At 38.3% G+C, this 23,696-nt stretch overlaps 3 protein-coding genes across 3 annotated transcripts; 2 read left to right on the forward strand and 1 right to left on the reverse strand.

Moving 5' to 3' along the window:
* Positions 1-2,125: 2,125 nt before the first annotated feature.
* Positions 2,126-7,256, reverse strand: LOC101309944 (DEAD-box ATP-dependent RNA helicase 3, chloroplastic-like). Its single transcript, XM_004302261.1, has 10 exons — positions 6,675-7,256; positions 6,322-6,455; positions 5,823-6,237; positions 5,427-5,525; positions 4,928-5,152; positions 4,429-4,806; positions 4,119-4,262; positions 3,942-4,037; positions 3,438-3,751; positions 2,126-2,750 (listed from the first exon to the last, which is right to left on the reverse strand). Exons 1-10 carry the CDS (start codon positions 7,104-7,106, stop codon positions 2,669-2,671), a joined length of 2,319 nt encoding a protein of 772 aa, XP_004302309.1. The 5' UTR covers positions 7,107-7,256; the 3' UTR covers positions 2,126-2,668.
* A 1,074-nt stretch (positions 7,257-8,330) lies between these two features.
* On the forward strand, positions 8,331-13,208 carry LOC101310234 (transmembrane protein 184A-like). The gene is made up of 8 exons (XM_004302262.1): positions 8,331-8,534; positions 8,638-8,759; positions 8,849-9,014; positions 9,469-9,542; positions 10,184-10,333; positions 11,313-11,598; positions 12,112-12,345; positions 12,431-13,208. Exons 3-8 carry the CDS (start codon positions 8,859-8,861, stop codon positions 12,800-12,802), a joined length of 1,272 nt encoding a protein of 423 aa, XP_004302310.1. The 5' UTR covers positions 8,331-8,534; positions 8,638-8,759; positions 8,849-8,858; the 3' UTR covers positions 12,803-13,208.
* Positions 13,209-21,998: 8,790 nt separating this feature from the next.
* Positions 21,999-23,489, forward strand: LOC101310527. Its single transcript, XM_004302263.1, has 2 exons — positions 21,999-22,691; positions 23,152-23,489. Exons 1-2 carry the CDS (start codon positions 22,473-22,475, stop codon positions 23,401-23,403), a joined length of 471 nt encoding a protein of 156 aa, XP_004302311.1. The 5' UTR covers positions 21,999-22,472; the 3' UTR covers positions 23,404-23,489.
* Positions 23,490-23,696: the final 207 nt, after the last annotated feature.

The following is a 23,696-nucleotide window of genomic DNA, read 5'->3' on the forward strand; positions in this document are numbered from 1 at the left end:
CTGGGTATAATTTGCATGTATAACATTCTATGAAGTACATATCATAAACATTTCTATCAATCAATTAACCCATTGACCAGCTTCATAACGTTATTTTTGGATAAAGTAATTTTAATGTCCATAGAAATTTTAAAGTCATGGGAATTACAATTCCATGAATTTAAATCCTATTAATTGAGAATTTCATTGTTTAAATTTCATGATGTGTCCATAGAAATTTCAAAATCATAAGAATTACAATTCCATGAATTTAAATCCTATTAATTAAGAATTCCATTGTTTAGATTTCATGATGTAGAGTTTTTAAATGACAAGAATTTGTATTCAGACTAACCTTAGTTAAGGGAATTGACAAATGACCTTATTTTGTGAGGAATTCAAGTCGGGAATTTAAGCTCCTAAATTGCACGATTATTTTCCCGTGAAAATTACTAATTCCACGGGATAAGTATCCAAACGAGGGAAACCGTTCTAAAAAATTAGGAATTCCTTATGTTTGATTAAATTCTCAGGAATTCACCTACATCCAAACATACCGTAAATGTATACTCCGCGCCGAGGCGCGGGTATAATTCTAGTATCAACCAATAGACAACGATAGATCCAAACAAGCAATTTTAACGAGGATAAATCATACATTTACCTTAAAGCAATTTTACGGAGGATAAATCATATATTTACCTTAAATTCTTGCACGTTACTTTTTAGAAGACCAAAACATCTCCCTCCAAAAAATTGTAATTTATAGAAAACCCTCTACATCTCTACATTCAAAACTGAGTGCCATCTTTATGTCATATACCCCAAGTCCCCAACACCATGGTCGCCACCTCCAACTTCCTCACCATTAAACTTGACCGAACCAAATCTTCCACACACAAAAACACACACACACACACACAAAAAACCTTGACCGGACCAATTACTCTCTCTGGCTAGCCCACATTACTTCTATATCTGCTCAAAAGCAGAAACCTCATGGGTTTTGTTGATGGCACCGGACCAACCCTTTTCTCTCTGGTTACTTCTATGTCCTTCCTGCTTCAAGACTGATGAAGCTGGTCAACTCACCAACGACATCAACCCTGGTTATGAGCTGTGGATCTCACAGGATCAGATGGTCCTCGGCTGGATTAACAATTCCCTCACCCTGATCTACCAATTGTTTCTATACCTCTACGCCTTGCGTCTCATTCACGGAATTGTATCCTCCAACTCCGAGGAGAGCTCCTTCATACCATGAGAGATAACCTAAGTATCTCTGATTTCTGATATGAAAACACCATTAGCTTTGCTCAAGCCAGGGACACCGGACACCCCAATCACATATGATGCCCTTGAAGCATCACTTTCGGGTTGCCAACCAGCCAATGTTAGCATCTATGTTCGGTTGCCTCCATGTTTGGTAATATACCCTCCTGTGCAAAGCAGTAGTATCAATTTGTAAGCTGATGTAGTAACAAAAACAAGAAAGCCATACATACAATCTCGCATATGTTTACCTTGGAGCAGCATTTGTGTCCTCGAAGAATCTCCGTGGCTGTCTCACCAAAGAAAGCAGCATAGATACTTCTACCGTAGAAAGGCTTTTTGCCAGGGTTTGGAATGTTGTGCTTATCCTTGGCACACCAGAGGTGGATTTTCAATAATGGATCCATTGTTTATTGGTGGAAGAAGAGTGCAGAAGGTTTCCTAGCCCTAGAGTTTGAAGCCGCTAGGGTTTTAAAACTGAGAAGGCAATAGAGCACGAAACAATAGTGAAGTTTAAATAGGGTCTACCGGTCTAGGTTAGTATGTTCTAGGATTTGTAGTTGTTTATATTCGGTAGGAATCGTAGAATCCATGTTTTGTGGTTCTTGGCCACATAATAATTACTCGGATGGAAGAAATCAAGTAGATCACTACCAGATAGTATGATTTTGCTGGTTATTTTTCTTGGTTTTTCCATATTTTCTGTCAATTTATTAAGAATTCCTTACCTTTTTTCTAAAGGATAATTCTGCACCTTTTGAATAAGCTAATGGCAGTGATGATTTTCTGTTGCAAATGGCATTAATCTTTGATCCATAGAATTCTCAAAAAATCTTTGATCCATAGAAATCTGTTTGCTTTTGAATTCTTTACTAAAAACATTCATGAAGCAACTAATATTGAGCAGCCAAGTAGAAATGGGTGATCTTCGCATCCCTATCCTAACATTGTACTGTCAAGAATACATCTATTTTCCCTCAAAATTAAAAAGTTGATCTGTTTTCTGAAACAACAGAAACTAAAGATCGAATGGAGTACATTGTTTGAATTGTGTACTTCAAACTGTCAAAAGAATGATTTACCCATAACAACAATTCCAGACTTTCAAAAACATCAAATGCTCCTACTTAAATTTAAAATTCACACCTACTTTTTATGCATAGGTAAAAGTAAAACTATATTGTCAAACAAATACATATGTGGGAGACCAGTGAAGAGCGCAGTTCAAAACTAATTCCTATGAAGTATGGTTAAATCTGATTTTTGTGACTCCCTGGAGGAACGAACATCTCCCAATCTCACTGATCTTCAACAGTCCACAAAACACATAATAGTACAAAGCAATGCACAGAGCAGCAGTAGCAGCCACCTTTAACCGACCAATGGTGCTGGAAAACTGGTGTTTAAGGATGCTCATCTAATATCCTTGTTTCTTAGAAGGGCACTCTGATGCTCTGTGCCCAGACTGCCCACAGTTGAAACAGGAACCTCCAAAGCTTCTGCAATGCAAGTACAGACATAATTTCAGCTTTCTGTAGATTTGAAAATCAATCATGGAGGATCTACTACCCTAATGGTTTGAATATCAAACAATAAGGTCTTTCAATCAATGATATTAGCCAATGCACTTAATTTGTTCACAAATGAGTTGGTGGCCAACACATAATTCTGATTTTTAGCAAAAATGAATTAAAATCAGGAAATAAAATTAAGGAAGGGGAATGGCCCTTCTGACAGAACATACAGAGAAACAAAAAAAGTCCCGGAATTGCCTACAACAATGTACACTAGAAACTACTAGTGCTGGCTCACAAGTTCATAACTCTGGAAATTTTTTGAAAGTGAACTAAAGTTGCAAGCCAAAATTTAGAAAGACGATTACCCATTAGACATGAAACACATGTAGAAACAAGTCCCGAACTTCCCAAGAACAATCTACTATAAAAATTGGTATTGCTGGCTCATAAGTTCATCACTCCAGATTATTATGCACTTGTATATCCCAATTGAATACTGTCAAAGTGATATCACATTCTTCTACTAGACTAAATGTGAGTGTACCAAATCAATGTTTGATTTGTTAGTCTATTGGGTTTCTATTCTTTCAATGTAAATTGAATGATGAGTTTGAAATTCTGAAAGCACCTTATATTGCAAGAGAATGATTTGACTTGCAAATGACATACCTGTCTCGGGATGGTATTCTGCCTGTTCGTGTACCTCCTATAAGCCAATCATCATCCATACTTCTTGTCATCCGTGGTCGGCTGCTGCTGCTGCTACTTCTATTAAAACTTCCTCGGCTACTCCTAAAATCATCATCACCATCACTAAAATCTCGGCCACCTCCCCATCCACCCCTAGAGCTGCTTCTAAAACCTCCCCTTCCACCACCACCTCCCCGTCCACCACTAAAACCTCCCCGTCGACTACTCCTGTCCCTAGCTGAAAACCTGCCATAGTTGTCACTCACTGGACCGTCATCTTGCAGTGGAGGCAACTAGAAATACAAAATAAACAAGCACATAAGAGCTCAGTTAGTCACTCTTGCGGCATGGATAGAGATTTGGGCAACATAAATATGAAACTGCAAGAGTAATAAATCACATTCTCATTCAATAGCTGATATTTTTTTTAAAGTACAGGAAAAAAGCTGCACGTATGAGAAAGAAACCAAATGCAAAATTCACCTTGCTTATCTTGGAAATACTGTTTCCAGGAGGCATTTGCCTCTTCAACAACTCTTTTGCAATCTCCTCTGGAAGATCAAAAACTGCTCCTTGAACCTGAAATTATTACCATTAATATTCATTTATATAAATGAAGTATGGCACTCAAATGAAATATAAGATATAGTAGAAACAAACCCTTTCATCTGCAATTAAATATATTTTTCCAACTTCATCAGCAGCTGCAGAATAAACATCTGAAAGAAACCCAGTGACAGATCTAGCAGACAGGTAACCTCTGGCAAACTCTGGATCCCGAATTATTTGCAATGTTGTCCACCCCTGCAATGTTGTTCAAATAGTACAAGACATCAGAGGGAGGCTACAGATTATATCTGGCTTCAATTATACATATGTGTGTGTGTGAGTCGGAGTGTGCGCATGTGTGTGTGTTTGAAAATAAACTGCTGTTACAGAAAATTAAGTATTTTTTGGGTACAATTAATACCGGCTCGTGACTGATTAGAGACCGGGATGACGGAGGTCGGGAAAATCCACTTAGCTGTGCCAGTGCAGCAGCAAGAGCAGTTGTTCCCTGTTCTTCAATCAGTTTCTGTGCTGTTGGTGTGAAGAACTTAATAGACTCAGGATGAACCCCATTGAGAGTAGCAACCACATGTGAAGCAGATGACTCCAAAACCTCTTCAACTGTTGGCGGAGTAACAAACTCAAACCTGCACCCCACATCACGCTCAAGAGTTTTGACTGTTCTCCTCTGGTTATTAGTAAACATCAGAACGGCATTTCCGAGTTTCCCTGCACGTCCAGTACGACCAGAGCGATGTACAAATGTCTCTGAATCATTGGGAAGTTCATAGTGGATAATCTGTAAAGGAAAGATTATTCAGATCACCAATGTGTTTCAACCTGGGCTCTAGAATTGGCAAACTTTTCATGGTGGCATACAGAATCAGGATATATAAATTTTAGGAATCAATATAGCTTACCAAGTCAACGTTGGGAATATCAAGTCCACGGGATGCAACATCAGTGGCAACGAGCACTGTGAATTTTCCTTGCCGAAAACCATTTAGGGTTCTCTCCCTTTGATGTTGTGATATATCTCCATGCAATGCCTCAGAAGCTATGCTAGTCGTTAATGACATTGACACTTCATCAGCATCACGTTTGGTTTGGGTAAAAACAATGGTCTTCCCACCCTTGGCATAAACCTGAAGATATGACAATATTTAGTTCTGCAGAAAACGGTCCTTCAAATAATTTACAACAGCTATAAAGAATCATATTATAAGAGGTAATGTTATAACCCTGGAAACATTATCTTATCTTTTTTATTTTTCAAAAAGATATAATCAAGAGCCAAGTCCACTATTTCCTACTTCACATAGAAGGAAGTAATGGACTTGACTGGCAGAGATTAATACACATCAGAAGTTCCTCAAAATGAACCACAACAAGACTAAGATAATGATTTCCAACTCTTACTGTTATAAGATCACTAAGAATAGTCCGCTTTGAAGAGTTAGTGGTTGATAGAGCGTAGAGTTTGATCCCTTCTGCAAGTTTCTCGTCTTGATCACCAACCTTTTAGAAATGAGAAACAGAAATGTCAGAACTTTAAGAACCACTCTACAATTATTTCAGATTTGTAAGAACATAAAAAACACAATACTTATTAATTAGTATTATCTATTATGCAGACTTAGGTCATACACACTCAACACATACAACTCCAACAAACTAAAAATTCTAAATGGATAGCTATATAACACACAGATGTTCATGCAAAACCCCTGCCATATTTTAGAAGCATGTATCATGCAAATAATGAAAAGTTTCAAACTTGACAAAGCACAGCAAGAAGACAGAATAACAAATTACCAAATCAATCGTCAATGGATTGTCTAAATATTTCCGTGCTAGCTTTTTCACCCAAGTTGGCATAGTTGCAGAAAAAAGCATGCTCTGCCTCTGAGCTGGAAGTCTTTGTAAAATTGTTTCCACATCATCCTCAAATCCAACAGCAAGCATCTGATCAGCTTCATCAAGTACCAAATACTGAACTTCACTCAACTTGAGGCTGCCACCGTTTATCAGGTCAATAAGCCGACCAGGAGTTCCAACCACTACATCAACCCCTCGCGAAAGAGCACTCTGTTGTGTTACGTAGGAGACTCCTCCATAGACACAAACAGTGTTCAGATAAGGTGCAGACTCTTTAATCTCCTTCTCCACTTGCTTTGCCAACTCCCGAGTAGGTGCAAGGACCAGAACTCGAGGAAGATAACCAGACCGCCTACAAAAAGACACTCATCAAAATCTTCACATTCAAACACTCCAAAGCTCAAAATTACAAATATCTGAGAAACAAAACTAGTACCTTGAACCTCTCTGTTCATCATCTTCTGTTAGGCGTTTAAGTATGGGAATCCCGAAGGCCAATGTCTTCCCAGTCCCGGTCTTTGCACGAGCTATAATGTCTCTACCTTCCAGTGCAGGCACTAGCACAGCTCTCTAAACATTTTAACCGAAATTAAGTGAGTATTAACCATGAAAGACACAGCATTACATACCTATATCAGTCTAATCACAATTCAACAAACTATTCAAAACTCAACAACTTCAAACTATAGTCAGAGCCACACCACATACAAACAACACATAATCTGAAGGATAATGCTATAAAGTATTCCGACTCGGACTGAATTACAAAGCTTTAGATGGATAAGATACCTGAATGGGAAAAAGCGAAGAAATGCCACGTCTCTCAAGGCTATCCACAAGCCGCTGAGGCAAGCCCAATTTCGAAAGAGCCAGCTCGTCTTTACTCCCCACCGCCGGCTCCGCCACTTCACTCTCCGACTCATACTCCGACTCCGAGTCTAGCTCCTCCTTTGAAAACCCACCAAGCCCCTTGAAGGCCTCCTCACTGAGCACAGAGTTGGGCGTCGCAATCGCCTGAGTCGCGAAAACACTCCTCGCTCTCAACACCGTGTTGAAGTGCCCCCTCTGCCTCTCCGGAAACGCCAACGAAACTCCGCCGCTCCTACTGCTCGTCGCCGTCGTCGTCGCCGTTGTGGCGGCTGCTAGAGGAGCGGCAGCTCTTTTGTACAGCTCACATGGAGTCTGGTAATATATAGACGAAACTCCAATGATAGAAGTCATGAGATGGCTTGGGTAGGGGTTTACTCAATTCGCTTCTTACAGTCCTACTTCTTCTTCTTCTTCTTCTTCTTCCCTGCAAATTGGTGCAGGCTGCTAGAGAGAAGAAGAAAGGGGGGATAGAGAAGCGGCTTGAGGATATTTCTAGGTTTGAAATGATAGAGAGAGCGGTGAAGGGTTTAGGTTTTATAGAGAAGAAGAGGGTGAGGGAGTGTGAGAGTGAGAGGGAAGATAAGGCCAGAGCAGGAATGTATGGCCTCCCAAACTTCCACCTCGGTTATATTTTGCTCTCTGAATATATCGGATATTTCCCTTCGCGGGTCTTCCCGGTTTGACCTGATTACCCGCCTCATCGGGTCGGGTTCTGTATTTTTCCTTTTCTTTTTCATTTACTCATTTGACATCAAACTGCAAACATCAGTTCAGGATTATGATTTGTGCTACAAATGAATCAAAGATCCCGAATTCGGCAATTGGATTGGTTGATGATTTAGTTTTAAAAATGGTGTACATTTTTCTAAATTAAATGTTCATTTGACAAACGAGTCAAGATATATGTAGCTGTTCCGTCGCTAGTTTTGTGACTGTCGCATGTGCCGTTTACAACTGAAATACTTGTGACGTGTTATTGGTCTTGTTGACGTCGGTTATCTGACCCGCAACTAAATCGGTTATGTAAACACTGCGGTATCTTAGAAGTTTACAAGTTGATTACTGTCGTTATTTATTCTAGTCACGCATAGATTATAGCGTGCGTGTATACGGTTCATAGTTACACACATTAAAAGCATATGTAATTTGAGGTCCACCACATATGAACCTTGTATATATGAAGATAATGCGACTCTGTTTTAAAAGAATAAAGGTAATACAGTTTACATAGAAAAAATAAAACTATATCTCATCAAGGACAGCAACATCAATATGTGTCACCTAAAATCTGTTTATTTGTTAATAAACCAAATAGTACTGGGCGATTAAGTTTACACTTGAGCATTTTTTTAATATTGTTTTTAAAGAATTATATGGAAAATAGAAGCTTTTAGAATAGGCGAGATCCAACTTAAATTACGAGGATTAAATAATAACTAACCGACCGAACCTTGAACGTTGTAAATTGGGGTAAATACGAAGCAATAGGCTTTTTCCAACCAACTCCGAATTCACTCTCTCCCCCATTATATCATCTCTCCAGGATAAAATTTAGGATTCTAAACACTGAAAATTGAGGCCGTTTTTCTTAATTAGTTGTATCCAGCGCGACTGTGCGAGCTAGCCGCCATTATTGGCTTCCCCAAGCCAGTGAAGCATTTCCCTGTGTTTCTTTCTTCTTCTTCATCCTTCTCTCACCTTATCGGTCCCGACGGTTTCACATCTCGCGGGCAGATCAGTCTTCGATTTGGCTTCCTCGATTCTTCTAGAATTTCAAAGGTAAAGTCTCAGTCTTCGCTTTCCTTCAAAACCTTTGTTTTCTGGCCAATTGAAATTGACATTTTTTTTTTTTACTGTTCTTCGTTCTCAATTTTACTCTTAGGGTTTACGAATTGTCATACTGCGACTTTTCCCCTCACTCGCTTTCATGGAATTTCTGTAATTCCAAATAGAGCGATTAGCTGAAGCCTACAGAGAATAATCGCCGCTGCTGATTCCGATCAGGTTTTCCTTCATTACATAACACTCTTATTCTAAAAATTTTATGATTTTTATTGTTGATGATGTTGAATAGAGCTTGTTTTGGGTTTTAGAATATTGAGAATGGCGGAATCGGTCCCAATCTACCTGAGCATTGTTGCCTTTATCTGCACTGTTGGAGCTATTGCTTTGGCGGTTTTGCATATCTACAGGCATCTCATGAACTACACCGAACCGACTTATCAGAGATACATTGTTCGCATCATTTTTATGGTCCCGGTGAGTGTTCGGATCCGATAAGCTTGCTCTGAAGTTCTATGATATGTATGATTGGTAATTTGGTATCATATTGATGTGCAACTAGATTTGCATAGTAGTTTCATTATTTATCTGTTGCTGTTTTTTCCCCTTGCATTGTTATCTTGTACCTGTCATCTAGAAATTGTTAGGAATGAGTTCTTAAAGAGAATCTTCAGCATAAATGTACGATGATGATGATGATGATAATACACATGATAAGGGGATATGCATTCGTTAGCGTTTTGTCAAGTGTCAAGTATCTGATTTGCTTCTGTTCATTCTAATTTCTATGGCCCTTGTTCACCTTTCAGTTTCACATCAACTTATTTCTTTCTGCTTTGGGCTTAAGATCTTTTAGATGTCACTCTTTCATAACTCTAGTATCGTTTGAATTTGACCTGAGTAACCAGTGTGACCTTTGTTTCCTTGACAGGTATACGCATTAATGTCTTTCTTATCCCTCGTTATACCTGCGGGCTCCATCTACTTTAGTTCCATCAGGGAAGTGTAAGTATTTTCTTTTTCATTTATGTGAATAATTTACAGCATGTTGTTAATATTTTGTTCATGAGAGAAGTAGGAAACGGTCACTAAATTTTGGTCTCAGCTTTACCTGCACATGTAAAATATTTGTGGATGGATATTAATTATCAGTGTGATTCCATAGGTTGAGATTGTCTCTAGAAAATATTAGAGTCGCAGTTTGTTACTTTCAGATCTCATATTATCCATCAGCTTTAAAATACGATGATTAGAATGTTAGGTGTTGTTTTCTACCAAGAATGCATATCAGAAGTAACTTTTGGATACTTGTAAGTTTTTTTTTGTTTAGTGCTAGTTCCAATACTTCTGCCATTGGACTGCACAGCTTTGTGTCGAATTGACCAAAATTCATGCAGCAACAATCACAGTAGTTCTGGTGCTAAGTACTTTCATTTTATTGCACTAATTTATATTCATTGGGTTGATTCTGAATAAAGCTTCTTTATGAAAAACAGTATCTTGTCAAATTAAATGGTCTGAAATCAATTGTTGATTTGCCAATGGTGGTAAAAGTATTAGTGTCTGTTTATTTCTTGCTGGGTTTTCACAATCTATAATATCTGATCGTTTGTTCTCATGTTATTATTATATTTTTCTTGTTTCAGCTATGAAGCTTGGGTCATTTACAATTTTCTGTCGCTGTGTTTAGCATGGGTTGGTGGTCCAGGATCTGTCGTAATAAGTTTAACTGGTAGGGTTATAAAGCCTTCTTGGGCTCTGATGACGTGCTGCTTCCCTCCCATACCCCTGGACGGGTGAGTTCACAACCTATGCTTGATTTTTTTTTTTGTTCTTTTCAGGATTTATCTTTCCCTAGTTCAAATTCTCAAGTACTAACTTTGAATTTAGTAGTTCTTGGTATCTAAGTTGTTAGATGCATTCTTACAAATGTTAACGTTAACCACACCAATGGCCTGAGCTATAGGCCATGTCTCATTTGGTCTCATCTTAGATGCAAAAAGTTGCTTGGTTGACCCGAAGATGGGTTTACTGTTTAGTTAAGACAGAACTACTGCTAATTCCTCTGCATACTTTGTTTCTCCTGCTGGTCTATCTCTCTCTCCCCAAGATGTGCCACGGTAGCCTGAAGCAGTTACTATGTAGAAGAATAAGCTGCTTCATTCGTGGAACTTGATGTAGGGACATGAAAAGATCAAGTATCCATGAAATTGGCAATGTCAACAATTAAAGATGCTTTGATTCATAACCGATTACACCTACCATGCTCAGAATGGGCCATCTTGCTGTCCAATCAGATTGACCCGGCCCTGGCCTCATCTCCAGGTGTGCTGCATGGATGCCATGGCAGCCGTCTACCAGGGGAGGAGGAGAGACAAGGGGAGAGGAAGAAAGAGAAGAATTGGGCAAGAGGAGTGTGATTATGCCTGAAGTGACCAAAATCAACCCAAATGCCCCTTTGCAAATTGAACAACGAACATTGGGATTTGACCTTACTACATGTTACATTCAAAATTCAGGGCCATATGCAACTTATGAATTGTGGGTCCAAAAGACACAGTACAACCCAAAGCTTAAGATCATTGGTGTAATTAACCCATCTTACAATTTACAACTTGCTTGCATGAAATCAGGCCTCTCTATATAGTTGGCTGAGTCCCTGCACTTGTCTCTGGCAATAATGGGGGTTTGATGTCTTTCCCAACTAACATATGTCATAGAATCATAGGATTTTGTATGTTCGATGAACTCATATATATCAAACTATGAATGCAGGCGTTTTATACGTAGGTGCAAGCAAGGTTGTTTGCAGTTTGTATTTCTGAAACCTGCATTAGCTGCTGTTACTCTGATACTTTACGCAAAAGGGAAATATGCAGATGGAAATTTCAGTCCAAACCAGTCATACCTGTATCTCACTATTATCTATACAGTCTCATACTCGATGGCTCTTTACGCATTGGCATTGTTCTATGTGGCTTGTAGAGATCTGCTTCAGCCTTTCAATCCTGTTCCAAAGTTCATCATAATCAAGTCTGTCGTTTTTCTTACTTATTGGCAGGTAACCTTTCTTCTTTTTACTTTGAAAATTGAATGTCGTTAGTTACTTATTGTTCAATATGTTCTCTTAGCTGCACATGATTGTAGATCATGATTATGCATGAAGAAAGTCGAGAAGCAGTTTGGATATAGACGACTGCCTTGGCTTTGTTATCAATTTTTCTTTCAATCTTCTTTCTATTCACTGGATGCTGCTTGAAACTTTGAAGTCTGTTGACTTTACTATGGAATAGCTAATAGGCGGGTAGGATAGTCTAGTGTATACTATATATTCTGCAGTTGCAAGGATTACAGAATCGAATACTTGCAGAGGCTTGCTTGAGTCGCTATGCATTTTATTTAGGTATATTTTTGTTTAGATAGTCTAGTGTATTTTTGCTCGAGTCGCTATGCATTTTATCTGTTATTAATGCCAAACCTTATTAAAATGAACCATCATATTCCCTCCATATTAACAGTTGGCTACTTGCAAATTGACTCCATATGTTTCTGATTCTTTTTGTCTGCCTTTTAGGGTGTGTTGGTTTTCCTTGCTGCGAAGACTGGATTAATAAAGAATGCAGAAGATGCTGCTCAATTTCAAAATTTCATAATATGTGTGGAGATGCTACTTGCTGCTGTGGGTCATCTATATGCATTTCCTTACAAGGAGTATGCTGGTGCTAATATTGGTGCCTCTGGAGATCTCACGGGAAGCCTTGCTCATGCTGTAAAATTAAATGATTTTTACCATGATACTGTCCACCAGGTGAGTCTCTCAAATTGTTTTTATTATCATAGATGGTTGTCTTTCTCAACCTTCTTGATGTTCAGTATATTTTAACTCTCTGCAGTTTGCCCCGACTTACCATGATTATGTACTCTACAACTCTTCTGAGGGTGACGAGGGAAAGAGAAAGTATCGATCACGCACATTTGTACCGACTGGTCCAGAGATGGATGCTGTCAGAAGGAACAAGAACATCTTTGGCAACAAGCTAGATGAGATACAGCTTTCCAGTCTCTCATCTTCTAGTACAAGCACTCCCAATGATTCTGGCCGGATGCCTGTGCCTGTGCCACCTCCAAACTCAGATGCAATGAACTCTTCCCTGCTCCTTGATACCTCAAATTCCTCGTCAGTGCCATATGACATGTCACTTATCGACTTGGACTTGTCCAGTTATCCCACAAAGGTTCTTCCAGCAAATGAAGGCACTAGGTGACTAGAACACTGTGTTAGACAGGTTTGAAGTTCTCCCTAGGAAAGAAGTGTTAACGGTTTTCGGGGCCTTTGGGAAAGCCTCATGTGCTTAATCATTTGGTGATGCTGGTGTCGGTACCCTCTCTTCAATTAAATTCTTCGGTTAAATCACTTCGTGCACTGTAGTCACAAATATTAGGCTTCCCGCTGAAAGCTGTTTTAATGGCCTGTTAGTTCAGTGTGCATTGTAGATATGGAATTCTAATTGTCATACGTGTTAGATCACAATAGGAAACATGAAATTGATACTATTTCTTTTTTGACATTGAAGAGTGCCCATTGGATTTCATCAACTTGGTACTGAAGTATTTTTTTAGTCGCGATTTGTTCCTGTTTGTAATCTACTTCTTTTTGTCAAGCAATGGAACTTCACACAAGAAGCATAGGAAGGGTGCAGTGTTTTTCTCCTACTCTCCAACACATCTTTTGCCAGTCACATATTGTCATATATGCATCCATTCTATTTGTACCAGTGCAAATCAAGGATGTTGTGCTCTATATTTCCATAATGTTTGCCTGTTAAATGATCTGATTCCCCCGTTTATGTCATTAAGGAATAAGAGTTTGTATTGCACAATCCATCTCTTCTCATTCCTTGGAAGCAACTCTATGTCATGAATGATTTGGGCAAACAATATCCATATTGCTGTGCAGGGTCTCTGAAGCGTGTACATTTGATTTTCCTTTGTTATTGAAATGATGGATCAGTTGATGAGACTTTGATAATTGATACTGATATATATTATTAGATAACAAGATGACGATGCAGGCTGATACTACTTAATTTCTGATAACAACTCCAGGACTATTAGTGTCTTTCCCTTCCAATGAAAGTGAAATGCTTCTGGGTTGTAGAGGAGTCTCATGACTCTTACTTTTCAAGTTGGCTGCAATGGTTTAGAATTTTGGTTACACGGTTTGATGAGTTGGAGAAGAATTTTATCTTTGTATTATCTTGAATGTCAAGTATCGTCGTCGTATGACTCTTGGTGCGTCTGCTTTGAACCTTGAGAGTGAGAGGATTTAGGTGTTGTGATTTACACGACGACTGTATGAGATACATGATACATGTACTGATGGTGAAACTTGCATTATGTACGGGTTGGTTAAGACTATCTGCTTAATACTCATCTATTGAACCTGTGTTTGGTATTTGACCTTTTAGATTGTTAGCCAATATTTCTCATCTTACGCAAGTCCCCTCGTAGCCCTGGCTTATCTGTATTATTGCTCTTGCTGCTTCTCCAAACAACTCAACGCTAGTTTTATAATCGGTTTTAAATCAAGCTCGTAAATATCTATTAAGAATCTCATAGATGATTGATTTGTTTTATCATGAGTTTTATCTATGAAATTCAGTTTTAGCGGGCTATAGGGGTAATGTTCTTGACTTCTTGGCCTCTAGAGCTGTGGTAACCATTGTTGAATGTGGAAGATAGTTTAGTTAGGGACTCTAGTCAAGCTATGAAATGAACCTACTGTAGAATCACACCACTAAGAGTTGTGAAGAGGGGTGAGATCCAACATTAGGTGCTAATGTGGATCAATGGCACCCTAGATTATCATATAACATTGATCTGGCATATGAGATACCAGATCGGGTAGTCTTACATAGAAATATTATGTCGTTTGACGCTCAATGTTTATGAACTTTTTATCGCTTAATATTTATGAACTTTACAGCTCAAGTTCCGCACTCTTTGTCAGAAAAACTGTAGTAAATTTGCAATTAGCTAACTCGAACATAAGAAGATTTAACAACCAATGATGATACTGCACGGATGTAGGAAATCCACAATTAGCTAGAAAGTTGAGTTTGATGGCATCACCAAAGACTAAACTCCTCAATTGCCATGGCACTGTCCAAAGTACATCAAAGACCTTAGATGAAGTCTAGAAGTTGAAAAGATGAAAATGAAGCACCAGCGTCACGTGACCGTCCATCAAACCACGTGTTAAAGCAGCTCTATTATATATAACATCATCCTAATAGAAAAGCCAGAGAAGAAAAGGTTCCCCATAGCAATAAGCTAAGCTAAGAAGCTAGTCTGTCTTGGCTCCTGTGGCGGCGCTTTGCTCGCTTGCCATGTAAAGCAAACACTCAATGACTTAACCAGCACTTGTTCTTAGAACTTATACAAATCCCAAACCCTTTATAATATTTCCTCTTCTTTCTTCTTCGTCCTCCAAATCTCATATCAAACACAACCCTTGAGCCAAAACCTACACACCCTCTCTGTCTCGCTCTCTGTTTCTTCAGGTTTGTAGCACTTCATGGCCGGTCTGTGGGATCCCCATCCGAACCCTACTCTCAGCAGAACCACCTCAACAAGTAGTACTAGTAGCTTTGGCTTTGGTGGGTACTTAATGGATCATCAGAGCAATACTCAGAGCTGTTATAACTACGTGATGATGGAGAAGATGGAGAAGAGGCAGCTTTTTCTTAGAAGCTACCAGTTCTGCAGGAAGAAGAGTCTGGCAGAGAAGATCAAAGGGTCTTTGGTTAAAGTGAAGAAGGTCATATGCTTGAGGCTGCGTAATGCTAAGAAGCTTAGGAAATCTGTGTGCTTTAGACTCCGGTATGGATTCTCTTTCCGGCGAAGAAGACTATGCCGGCTCTTGAATTACTACCGCCATAACAAGAAATGCGATAACTCCTATTGCTTCTGGTAGAACACAACTCCATGTTAACTACTTGCTTAATTTGTTAGTTTTTTTTTTCTTTCCACGAAATTTGTTGTTATATCCATGAGTTGATTATTAATATACATGATGGTGATTCACTGATTTGGGGTGATATATATATTATTAGAAACTTGTACATGTTATTTTCGATGTGAGAATCCCAAAATAGTATAAGTGTATATATCTATGAAATTGAGAGTTTCAAAGAGAAAATGGAATGGAGCCAGACCATGTTTTCTGGGTTACACACTATGTTTGAGGTCCAGTTTGGTACCTGAAATAGTTGTTTTAGCTGGTGTCCATTGCAACGAGCCAAATGGGAAGGAATGAAATCTGTGCAAAACATGTTCAAGGTTTGAACTCTCAAGGGAGGGAGGGTGGAATTTGGAAACCCAAAAAGGTCAAGCATTTCTGAATTGATTCTTTGAATGAAAGGTAAAGGAGCAAAGAAAAGAAGAAGAGTGGAAGATGAGAGAGCAGAAAAGTCTTTATTGGGCAACTGTGACTTTCACACATTGCATGCGCTTGGACTGTGGATACAGTTGAGTCACATACCCAAAAACTCTTTTGGCCATTTTTTTCTTAGTTTTGGGTGTTGCACTTTGTCACTTTAATCCCTTTTTCTTAGTGATCGACTCAGCAGGAGTGCCATTCTCAACCATCCAAGCTTTGTCTTCACAGGCTCTGCATTTTTCATTTAAACATGGAACATTCCCTACTAGATTTCTCTGATCTTAATGGATCAGCCATTGTCCGTGAACGAAAAAGTGAACCACACTTCTTCCATTTCCATTTTCCTTTAGAAATCAAGCTTGACGAACACTAAAAAAGATATCCGTTTACCATTTTTGAACACCTCTAATCCGCGAATCAAATGAGACTTACATTAAACCTTGTTTTTATCCATTATGTTATTAAAGATTCAATCTTTATTAGAAACTTATGTTATAAACATTGTAATGGTCCTACAAGGCGGCATGGTAGAGCAAGCTCTGCCATTGATATAAATATGAACAATAAGGCATGGCCCTTATGGCAGACTTTTCATTAAACATCCAACGTCGGATATAGGTAGAATTGATTGATAAATATAAAACCAGGTCGGCCGATTATTCAATATTGAGCTACATTCTGCAGTAACATGACAGATGTGGTGGAATAAAAGAGCTTCATCAAAAGTGGGCATCTTTGTTCATCTTTATGGAGTGGCTGGGAGAGTGGAGCATCTCAAATTGCAGAAGATTTCTTTTCTTTCTTTGGTCGGCTTTGATTTCATAAGCTGACATAGACAGATCCCATAATCTGTTCTTTGTGCTAAAAACTCGTATGGGATATAACTCCTTTCTGGAAATAAAATACAAATTAGAAAGAATGAGAGAGTTTGTTGTTTAGCACAACTCATGAAGATGACTATGCTAGTTGTGACATTTTTACTTAATAACTTGGCGCAAGAAAAGGATGTATGGTTCTACAGAGCCCAGCAGTGCTTAGCTGCTTGGAGTTTTATAATAGTTCATTTGGTTACGTATGAGATTGTCTAAGAGCTACGCAAGAAAAAAGATGATCTCTTTCTGAGTTTCTGGCATGTGTTTTCCGATCAAGATATTTGGTTCCATAAGATCAGATTGATCGACTTAGCTGTGCATACATATATATTATTGGTTAGCCTGCAAAGTCAACCAGATTAAAGAACTGTGTGCATGCTAACGGTAACATTCTGTACTTGCTAAGCAAGAGTAGATCTAACTAGGAGTCTGCATGTTCATTCTTACCCTAGAAAGTTAAGATCAAGTTGAATTCACAAGTATTAGAAAGGTATGAACACATGAGGTTTGAGCTTGAGACAAAGTCTATATACTTGCTAGCTTCACCACTAGCAATGTTCCTCAGTTCAGTTCCCAATCTACAACTAATGAATTCAGAAACTTTTTTGGTTGTTGGTGTGGTGATCAAATTCTCGAGTGTATTTAGCGATGTTGGAAAGTGTAGCTTAAATTAGAGTTTTTGAAGTCTCACATTAAAAAAGTGAAAAATCATCTAAAACCGAGACATTTGAAGATCTTAGGCCCATTTGTCTTTTGAGTGAATAAAATGGAGAGAGAATGGTGGATATGTTTGTGTTGGGCATGTTCTCTGTGGTCTCCCTGTGGAATTCAGGAATCTAAATTCTTTATATCATTTTAGGCTTTCTTTTTTGGTGAGAAATCATTTAGCATAGCTGAATTCTGAAACTTTTTTAGGTGGTGGGTGTGGTCATCATATTCTTGAGTGTACTTAGCAGCTCCCTAGTTTGTTTTATAGGATCTTTCCCTCTTTTGTGGACTGGGAAGTTTTGAGCTGCCCAATATGAAGAAGGGGCTGAACCAATGTGAATTGCTGCAGGTTTTCTGGTAAGACCAAAACAAGTTGCAGAAAAATACAAAATGGCCCCCTATCAATTGCAAATGCCAACCATTGTTTTCTTCAATGTGAGACAACTTAGACTAACAGATCATGTTCTTGACTTGATTATGGACTCGCTTGGTTTAGATGAATAAACAAACAAGTAATCAGGTCTCAGCTAAATAAGAATTCATAAATATCAAGATGGCATGAGGCACCTATGTATGTTTGTTTCACCAATACCAAACTACCACTATTCCTCAGTTCAGTCCCAGTCTAGATCTAATGAAGGCAAATTAAGACTGGAATTCATTTCAGAAACTTTTCTTGGTGTTGGGTGTGATGATCAAATTCCTTTTTGTATCTACAACTATCCAATTTATTTCTTACGCTAATCTCCTTCATTCATGTGAAGCAATGTGGATTGTGAAATTTGATCTGCCTAATATATATGAAGAAATCCTGAACCAATGTTTTGCTGCAGAATTTCTAGTGTGACTAAAACAAGGTGCACATAAATACACAATGACCCCTAAGTTAAACAATTGCTAATACCAACCATTGTTTCTTTCAATGTGGGACAAATTAGACCAGAAGATCATAGCCCTGACTTGATTATGGCTCACTTAGTCTCAGATTAATAAACAAACAGCTAAACCAGCTTTTAGCTAAAGATCACAACTGCAAACCTTACTTTCATCAGAAAATGATTGGCTTTGATTTACCTCCTAACATGGTTATCAATCATTTGCACATGCCTCTAATATTCCTTTTCTTCATAAGACAAGCACTCTTCTGCATTTAAAAACCTAAGAGAGGCAGAGCAGCTTACAATCACTGAGGTGGTTATGGATGTGGTGGTAGCCATGTGTTAAAAAGTAGAAATACCAGGAATTGTATCAATGTACCTATCTCTGATTCTAGATATACAGAGTATATTGAGCTAGAATATGTAGGGTGATAGATACATTACCTCCATTCATTCCAACTAACTCTTCCTCTATAAATATCCATACCACACACTTAAAACAAAAATCCTATCATCTCAACTCTCTCCATTTCTCTTCTCTCTTCTTGGTCAGATGGGTTTACAAGACTTGGATGGGGGAGGTTTGAGATTTCAATATGAGAAGCTTCGCAAGAGGAATGAGAAGAATGGCAGGTCTGGAAGACATATTTGGGTGAAGAAGATGAATGGAAGGCTAAAGGGTTTTCGTCTATCACGCTCTAGGAAGTTCACTTTGAAGGTTTTCTCAGTAGTGTGGCCAAGCAGGATTGCAAGGATTTACAGTGAGATAGTGAACAGACTGAAAATAGATGGAGTTTATCCCAATATTGTTTTCTGTACTCAATGGGGGCTTCCAGTTCTATCTCATTCATCAGTTAAATGTAGGGAGACAGTAGCAAAGGCTCCCTATGCTAGGAGCTGTATCAAATAGCATTCCTCTGGATTCAGTTGTATATCAGCTTCCTCAGTTAATACAATTGCTTTTCTTACTTTTTCCTATTGGCATTCTTTATACTGCAATTTACAGAATTTACAGTTCACTAAGAAAACGTAATTGCCTCAAAATTATAACCTTAGTCATCATTTCACCATGTTTATCCATTAATCTTATAAACACAGCCTGATATAACCACTTGCTGCCTTGTTGGTGTATTCATGTTTTCTCATATCATTACCTAGCTGCCATGCAGCTTCAGACTTTCAGTATTATTTGTTACATGCCTAGCCTTCAGCTCAAATTCGATTATTAAGAAATCACTTATTTCTAATTGATTAATTACTGTCAAGGCATTAGTTAAGAGTATGTTGAGATATATATCCCACATCGGGAAAAATGAGATATTGTCTGTGGTTTATAAGGGTTTGGGCCACTCCATTTATTGCCAATTGATTTTGGATGTGAATCTCAGACTACTTTATCAACATCACAAATTGTGAAGATAGATAGTAATTCTAAGATACTAATTACATGTCAAGGCAATGTTTATAGAGTTACTTGTATAAGTTGAACGCAGGCAACAATATTTCTCTTACAGTTATTACAAGCAAAACAAAATCAGTATTGGAGGACTCCACCCAATTAAACTACCTCTTAGATGCAAGGCCACTCATGGCGAGCAAATAAGAGTCTTTGAGGCTGAAATTTGGCATGGGAAAGTGCCTTGTGATCATCTCCTTTGATCGAATCTTCTTCTCATTTTTCGCCAGGCACCATACTCTTGGCGGCGTAAGGCTTTCCTCACAAGTCTCTGGCTCTTCCTTGATAGTTGCTAGCTTGCTCTTGAGTATCTCTTCAATGTCTTTCCAGGAATCAGTTCTCAGAAACTTTCTTCTCATGCAAGGCACCACCCTCCACATTTTTCGATATGCCTTCATCCTCATCAGCTAGCTAGAAGAACACTAACTAACAATCACCTACAATGGTAGAAAACTAGAAATGCTGCCATGTCAATTGATTTAGACCATTATCAATGCTCGTGTACTCGTTCATATTTATAGAGAGGTAAAGTGGGTGCAATAAGGGTTGCATTAGTTGGAAAGGCACACTAAAGCCACAGCATTTGCTCCTTTACAGCGATTTTGGTTCAACTATAATTGAGTTTTGGTTAGATAACCTTTATAAGTGATAATCATGAAGTTATAAGCCTACCAAACCCCTAATATATGGAAAACAACATGAAATCCGTTTTTCTGGAGTTGGAAGTTTATATTATCCTGCTGATTCGTTCTTTCAGCCACTTATCAATAGATGATGATGATTGATGAACAAGGAAAGACATGTCTGCTACTACAACTTTCATGCTTGCCACTTTGTCCCTGGAAAGTTGATGTTATTTCTACTGTGTTTTAAAAATAAGAAACTGAACTTAATTACTAGGATGTGCAGTTTTCATTCTCCTATGACTGCCATGCCATGGTATGCCAAGCTAAATCTTGGGTGATCGTTAGCCAAAACAAAAGTTCTGGGTTATTACAAGGAGCGAGATGTCTAGGCCATTGTCGATGATTTTGAAGAGTTCGACAGGACAAATGCAACTCACAGTCACACGTACAGTGTCTGAAATTTGCCTTGAATGATTTCTTTAGAAAACTTTTGCTTAAAAAGTATGAAGCATATTCTGTTGGGAGCAGAATTTTATGAGACGTTCTTTGTAATAAGCAAAATGTCTTAAACCTTAAGCTTAAGGAAACCAAATATAGTTTCTTGCTAAATCGAAATGTACTGTGACTTGTCTAAATGCCTGCTTGCTAACAGCCGGCCCCTATGGTTGTCAAGACCCTAGACGTTAAAGTGAGAGCTCAAGACACGCCCCTCCTTCGCCTTGCCTCAAGGCCGGCACTGCTTGCTAAAGCACACAATTTCTTATTTTTTTTTTTTTATTTTAGGTTTCTTAGTATGAATGTTACAGTGAGATGCAAGTGATACCCAAAAAATCGATTCATCTACCAAGAGGCAACCAAATGGTTCTTTAATCATCAAACACAAATATCTAAAAAGAGTGATGGTGACAATCATAAGTCGAAGTTCATAAATGATAATTTCACATGTAAAAATTTCTAAAATTAGATAATATAGATGGAAACATTTTGTAACATAAACCAAGTTTTAAACATCAATGGTTTCAAGTTTGCAATTTTGTTTTAAAACTTTTTATTGTATTTCCTCTAAAAACATTAATAATCAATTATGACCTCAATTCAAACCATGAAGTTGAAGTCTTACTCTAGAAAACACTGTTTCCTTGTATATTACTAAATTCATCAATCATTGTGAAAGGTATGTGCTCACCACTTCGAAGATCAAAGAAAAAACATTATGCCAAACTATGAATAGGATGATTAACCTTTCACTGTCAAGAAACATTATGCCAAATTACTCACTAAATAACACAAGATAATCGCATTTAGAAGACTTGAGAAACGCACTTAGCCATTAAAAGCCCTCTATAAACTAATACAAATACCAGACGCTACCTTCAATTTCAGCCATCACAAATCCACCACGTAGTTCTCTACGTGTTCACATAGAATCAGAGACAATTAAGGATTTAATTTTAAATCCTAATTTCTGTTCCTACAGTCCACGAAACTGTAGAACCAGTCGAATTTTCTGACCCAACACAAACACAGTTTCACTTTCACTCCTTTCTCCTACAACCTCGCCGGAGAAACCGAGCTTCCCTTCAATCTGTAATAGTCTGTAAATCTCTCATTTATTCACATAAACTCTAACTTCAACTCTAATTCCTATCTGGGTCGCCTTCTTTTTCTTCTCTAGTCCAACATTTCTGATCAAAATCCAAACTTTATTGATTCCTGTTGCTGCTTTATTGGCTCCTATTGTGTTGAACTGTGATTCAATCCAACTCTCTTCTGGGTTTGTTGCTTTTGGTTTACTGGTCCAACATTTGTGATCAAAATCGAAACTTTAATGATTCTTATTGGTGCTTTGACTGCTTTCTGGGTTTTTGAGTTTAACAATTGTAGAAATATAGCTGCATAAAATTGATGTCTGTGCTTGATAAAGAGATATCAAGCAGTAGTAGAGATTGTGGGGATGATGATGGTGAGGAGGAGGAGGATGAAAATGGTGCCGGGGTCAATGAGAGATGCAGATGCAAAGCCAAGGATGGAAAGAAGCAGAGTAGTGGGATTGGGTTTACAAGGAATTTGGGGAAGGCCAAACAGGTTGTACTGTCTCCATTCACAAAAGCCAAGAAGCAATTGCCTAGAAGACACAGGGCTGCTGCTCCTTCCTGTTCACCGTTTGCTTCAGGTAAGAGGTTTGGAGCTAGTGGAGGTAATACAGGATGTTACTTATGTTTCATGCCATCATTAACTGTGGATTCATCGGCTGAGTCTCCCAGCAGCGATCCGAATAGCCCGAATTTTAGTTATGGGAAGTTGAGGAGTTTAATTGAGAAGAATGATTTCTATTCCAAAGAATGCAATTACCATTTAAACTTTGATCCTGAATCACCAAGCTAGAGGTTGAAAGGCATTGCTTTCCGATTTGTACAATGGCTAATGCTGTTGTTGTTTGTTGTGTGGAAGTGATCCTTGAGGATTTTCCCAAGAGCAGTTTGAGAGGTTGTAGAACTTGCATTTATAAGAAAAGTGTCATTGTTTTGAAGTTGGAAGTGAAGTTTTTTGCGGCGTTTTGTTGTCTTGTGTTTCATTGTGAGAATGAGAGCCTGAGACAATGCTGGTGATAGATGTTCAGTCATTTAGTGCAGGTTTGTTTCAAGAATGTATGCCAAACAAGCCCTAGACAACGGATGGTAAACCAAGATTGGTTAGCAGTTCATGTCTCTTCACTTGGGAATTCTGATTCCGAAGTTTTGTTGTTAGGCTATGGTTCAGAATCAAAGCCTGTTAATGATTCAATATCTATGGACAACCGCTTGCAGTGTTACATTTTTGGTAAATATATGCAGTACTACATTGCTACTACATTGCTTTGTGGACAAGTTGAATTGTTTGTTTAATGTCCTATAGTTATCTCTAATGCAAATTTTTGGCGCAAGTATGTGCTGCAATGTTGTAGTCCACATTTACATATGAAAGATGAAAAGTACATTAATCAGTTGTAGGAGTGGAAGAGGTTGAAACCTTTGTATTCTTTCAATTTGTGAACTCATATAACCTCTCGGTTTATGTGGTATTGTCTTGTGATGTTTTGTGGCTACGTTCAAAATTTTATCCAACTGAGTTTGGGGTGAACTAGGTTTTACGTATGAAAGAAAAAGACTCCTTTGATCAATTGTAGGAGTGCAAGACG

Source organism: Fragaria vesca, linkage group LG6 (genome assembly GCF_000184155.1).
Source record: "Fragaria vesca subsp. vesca linkage group LG6, FraVesHawaii_1.0, whole genome shotgun sequence".
NCBI classification, from domain to species: domain Eukaryota; kingdom Viridiplantae; phylum Streptophyta; class Magnoliopsida; order Rosales; family Rosaceae; genus Fragaria; species Fragaria vesca.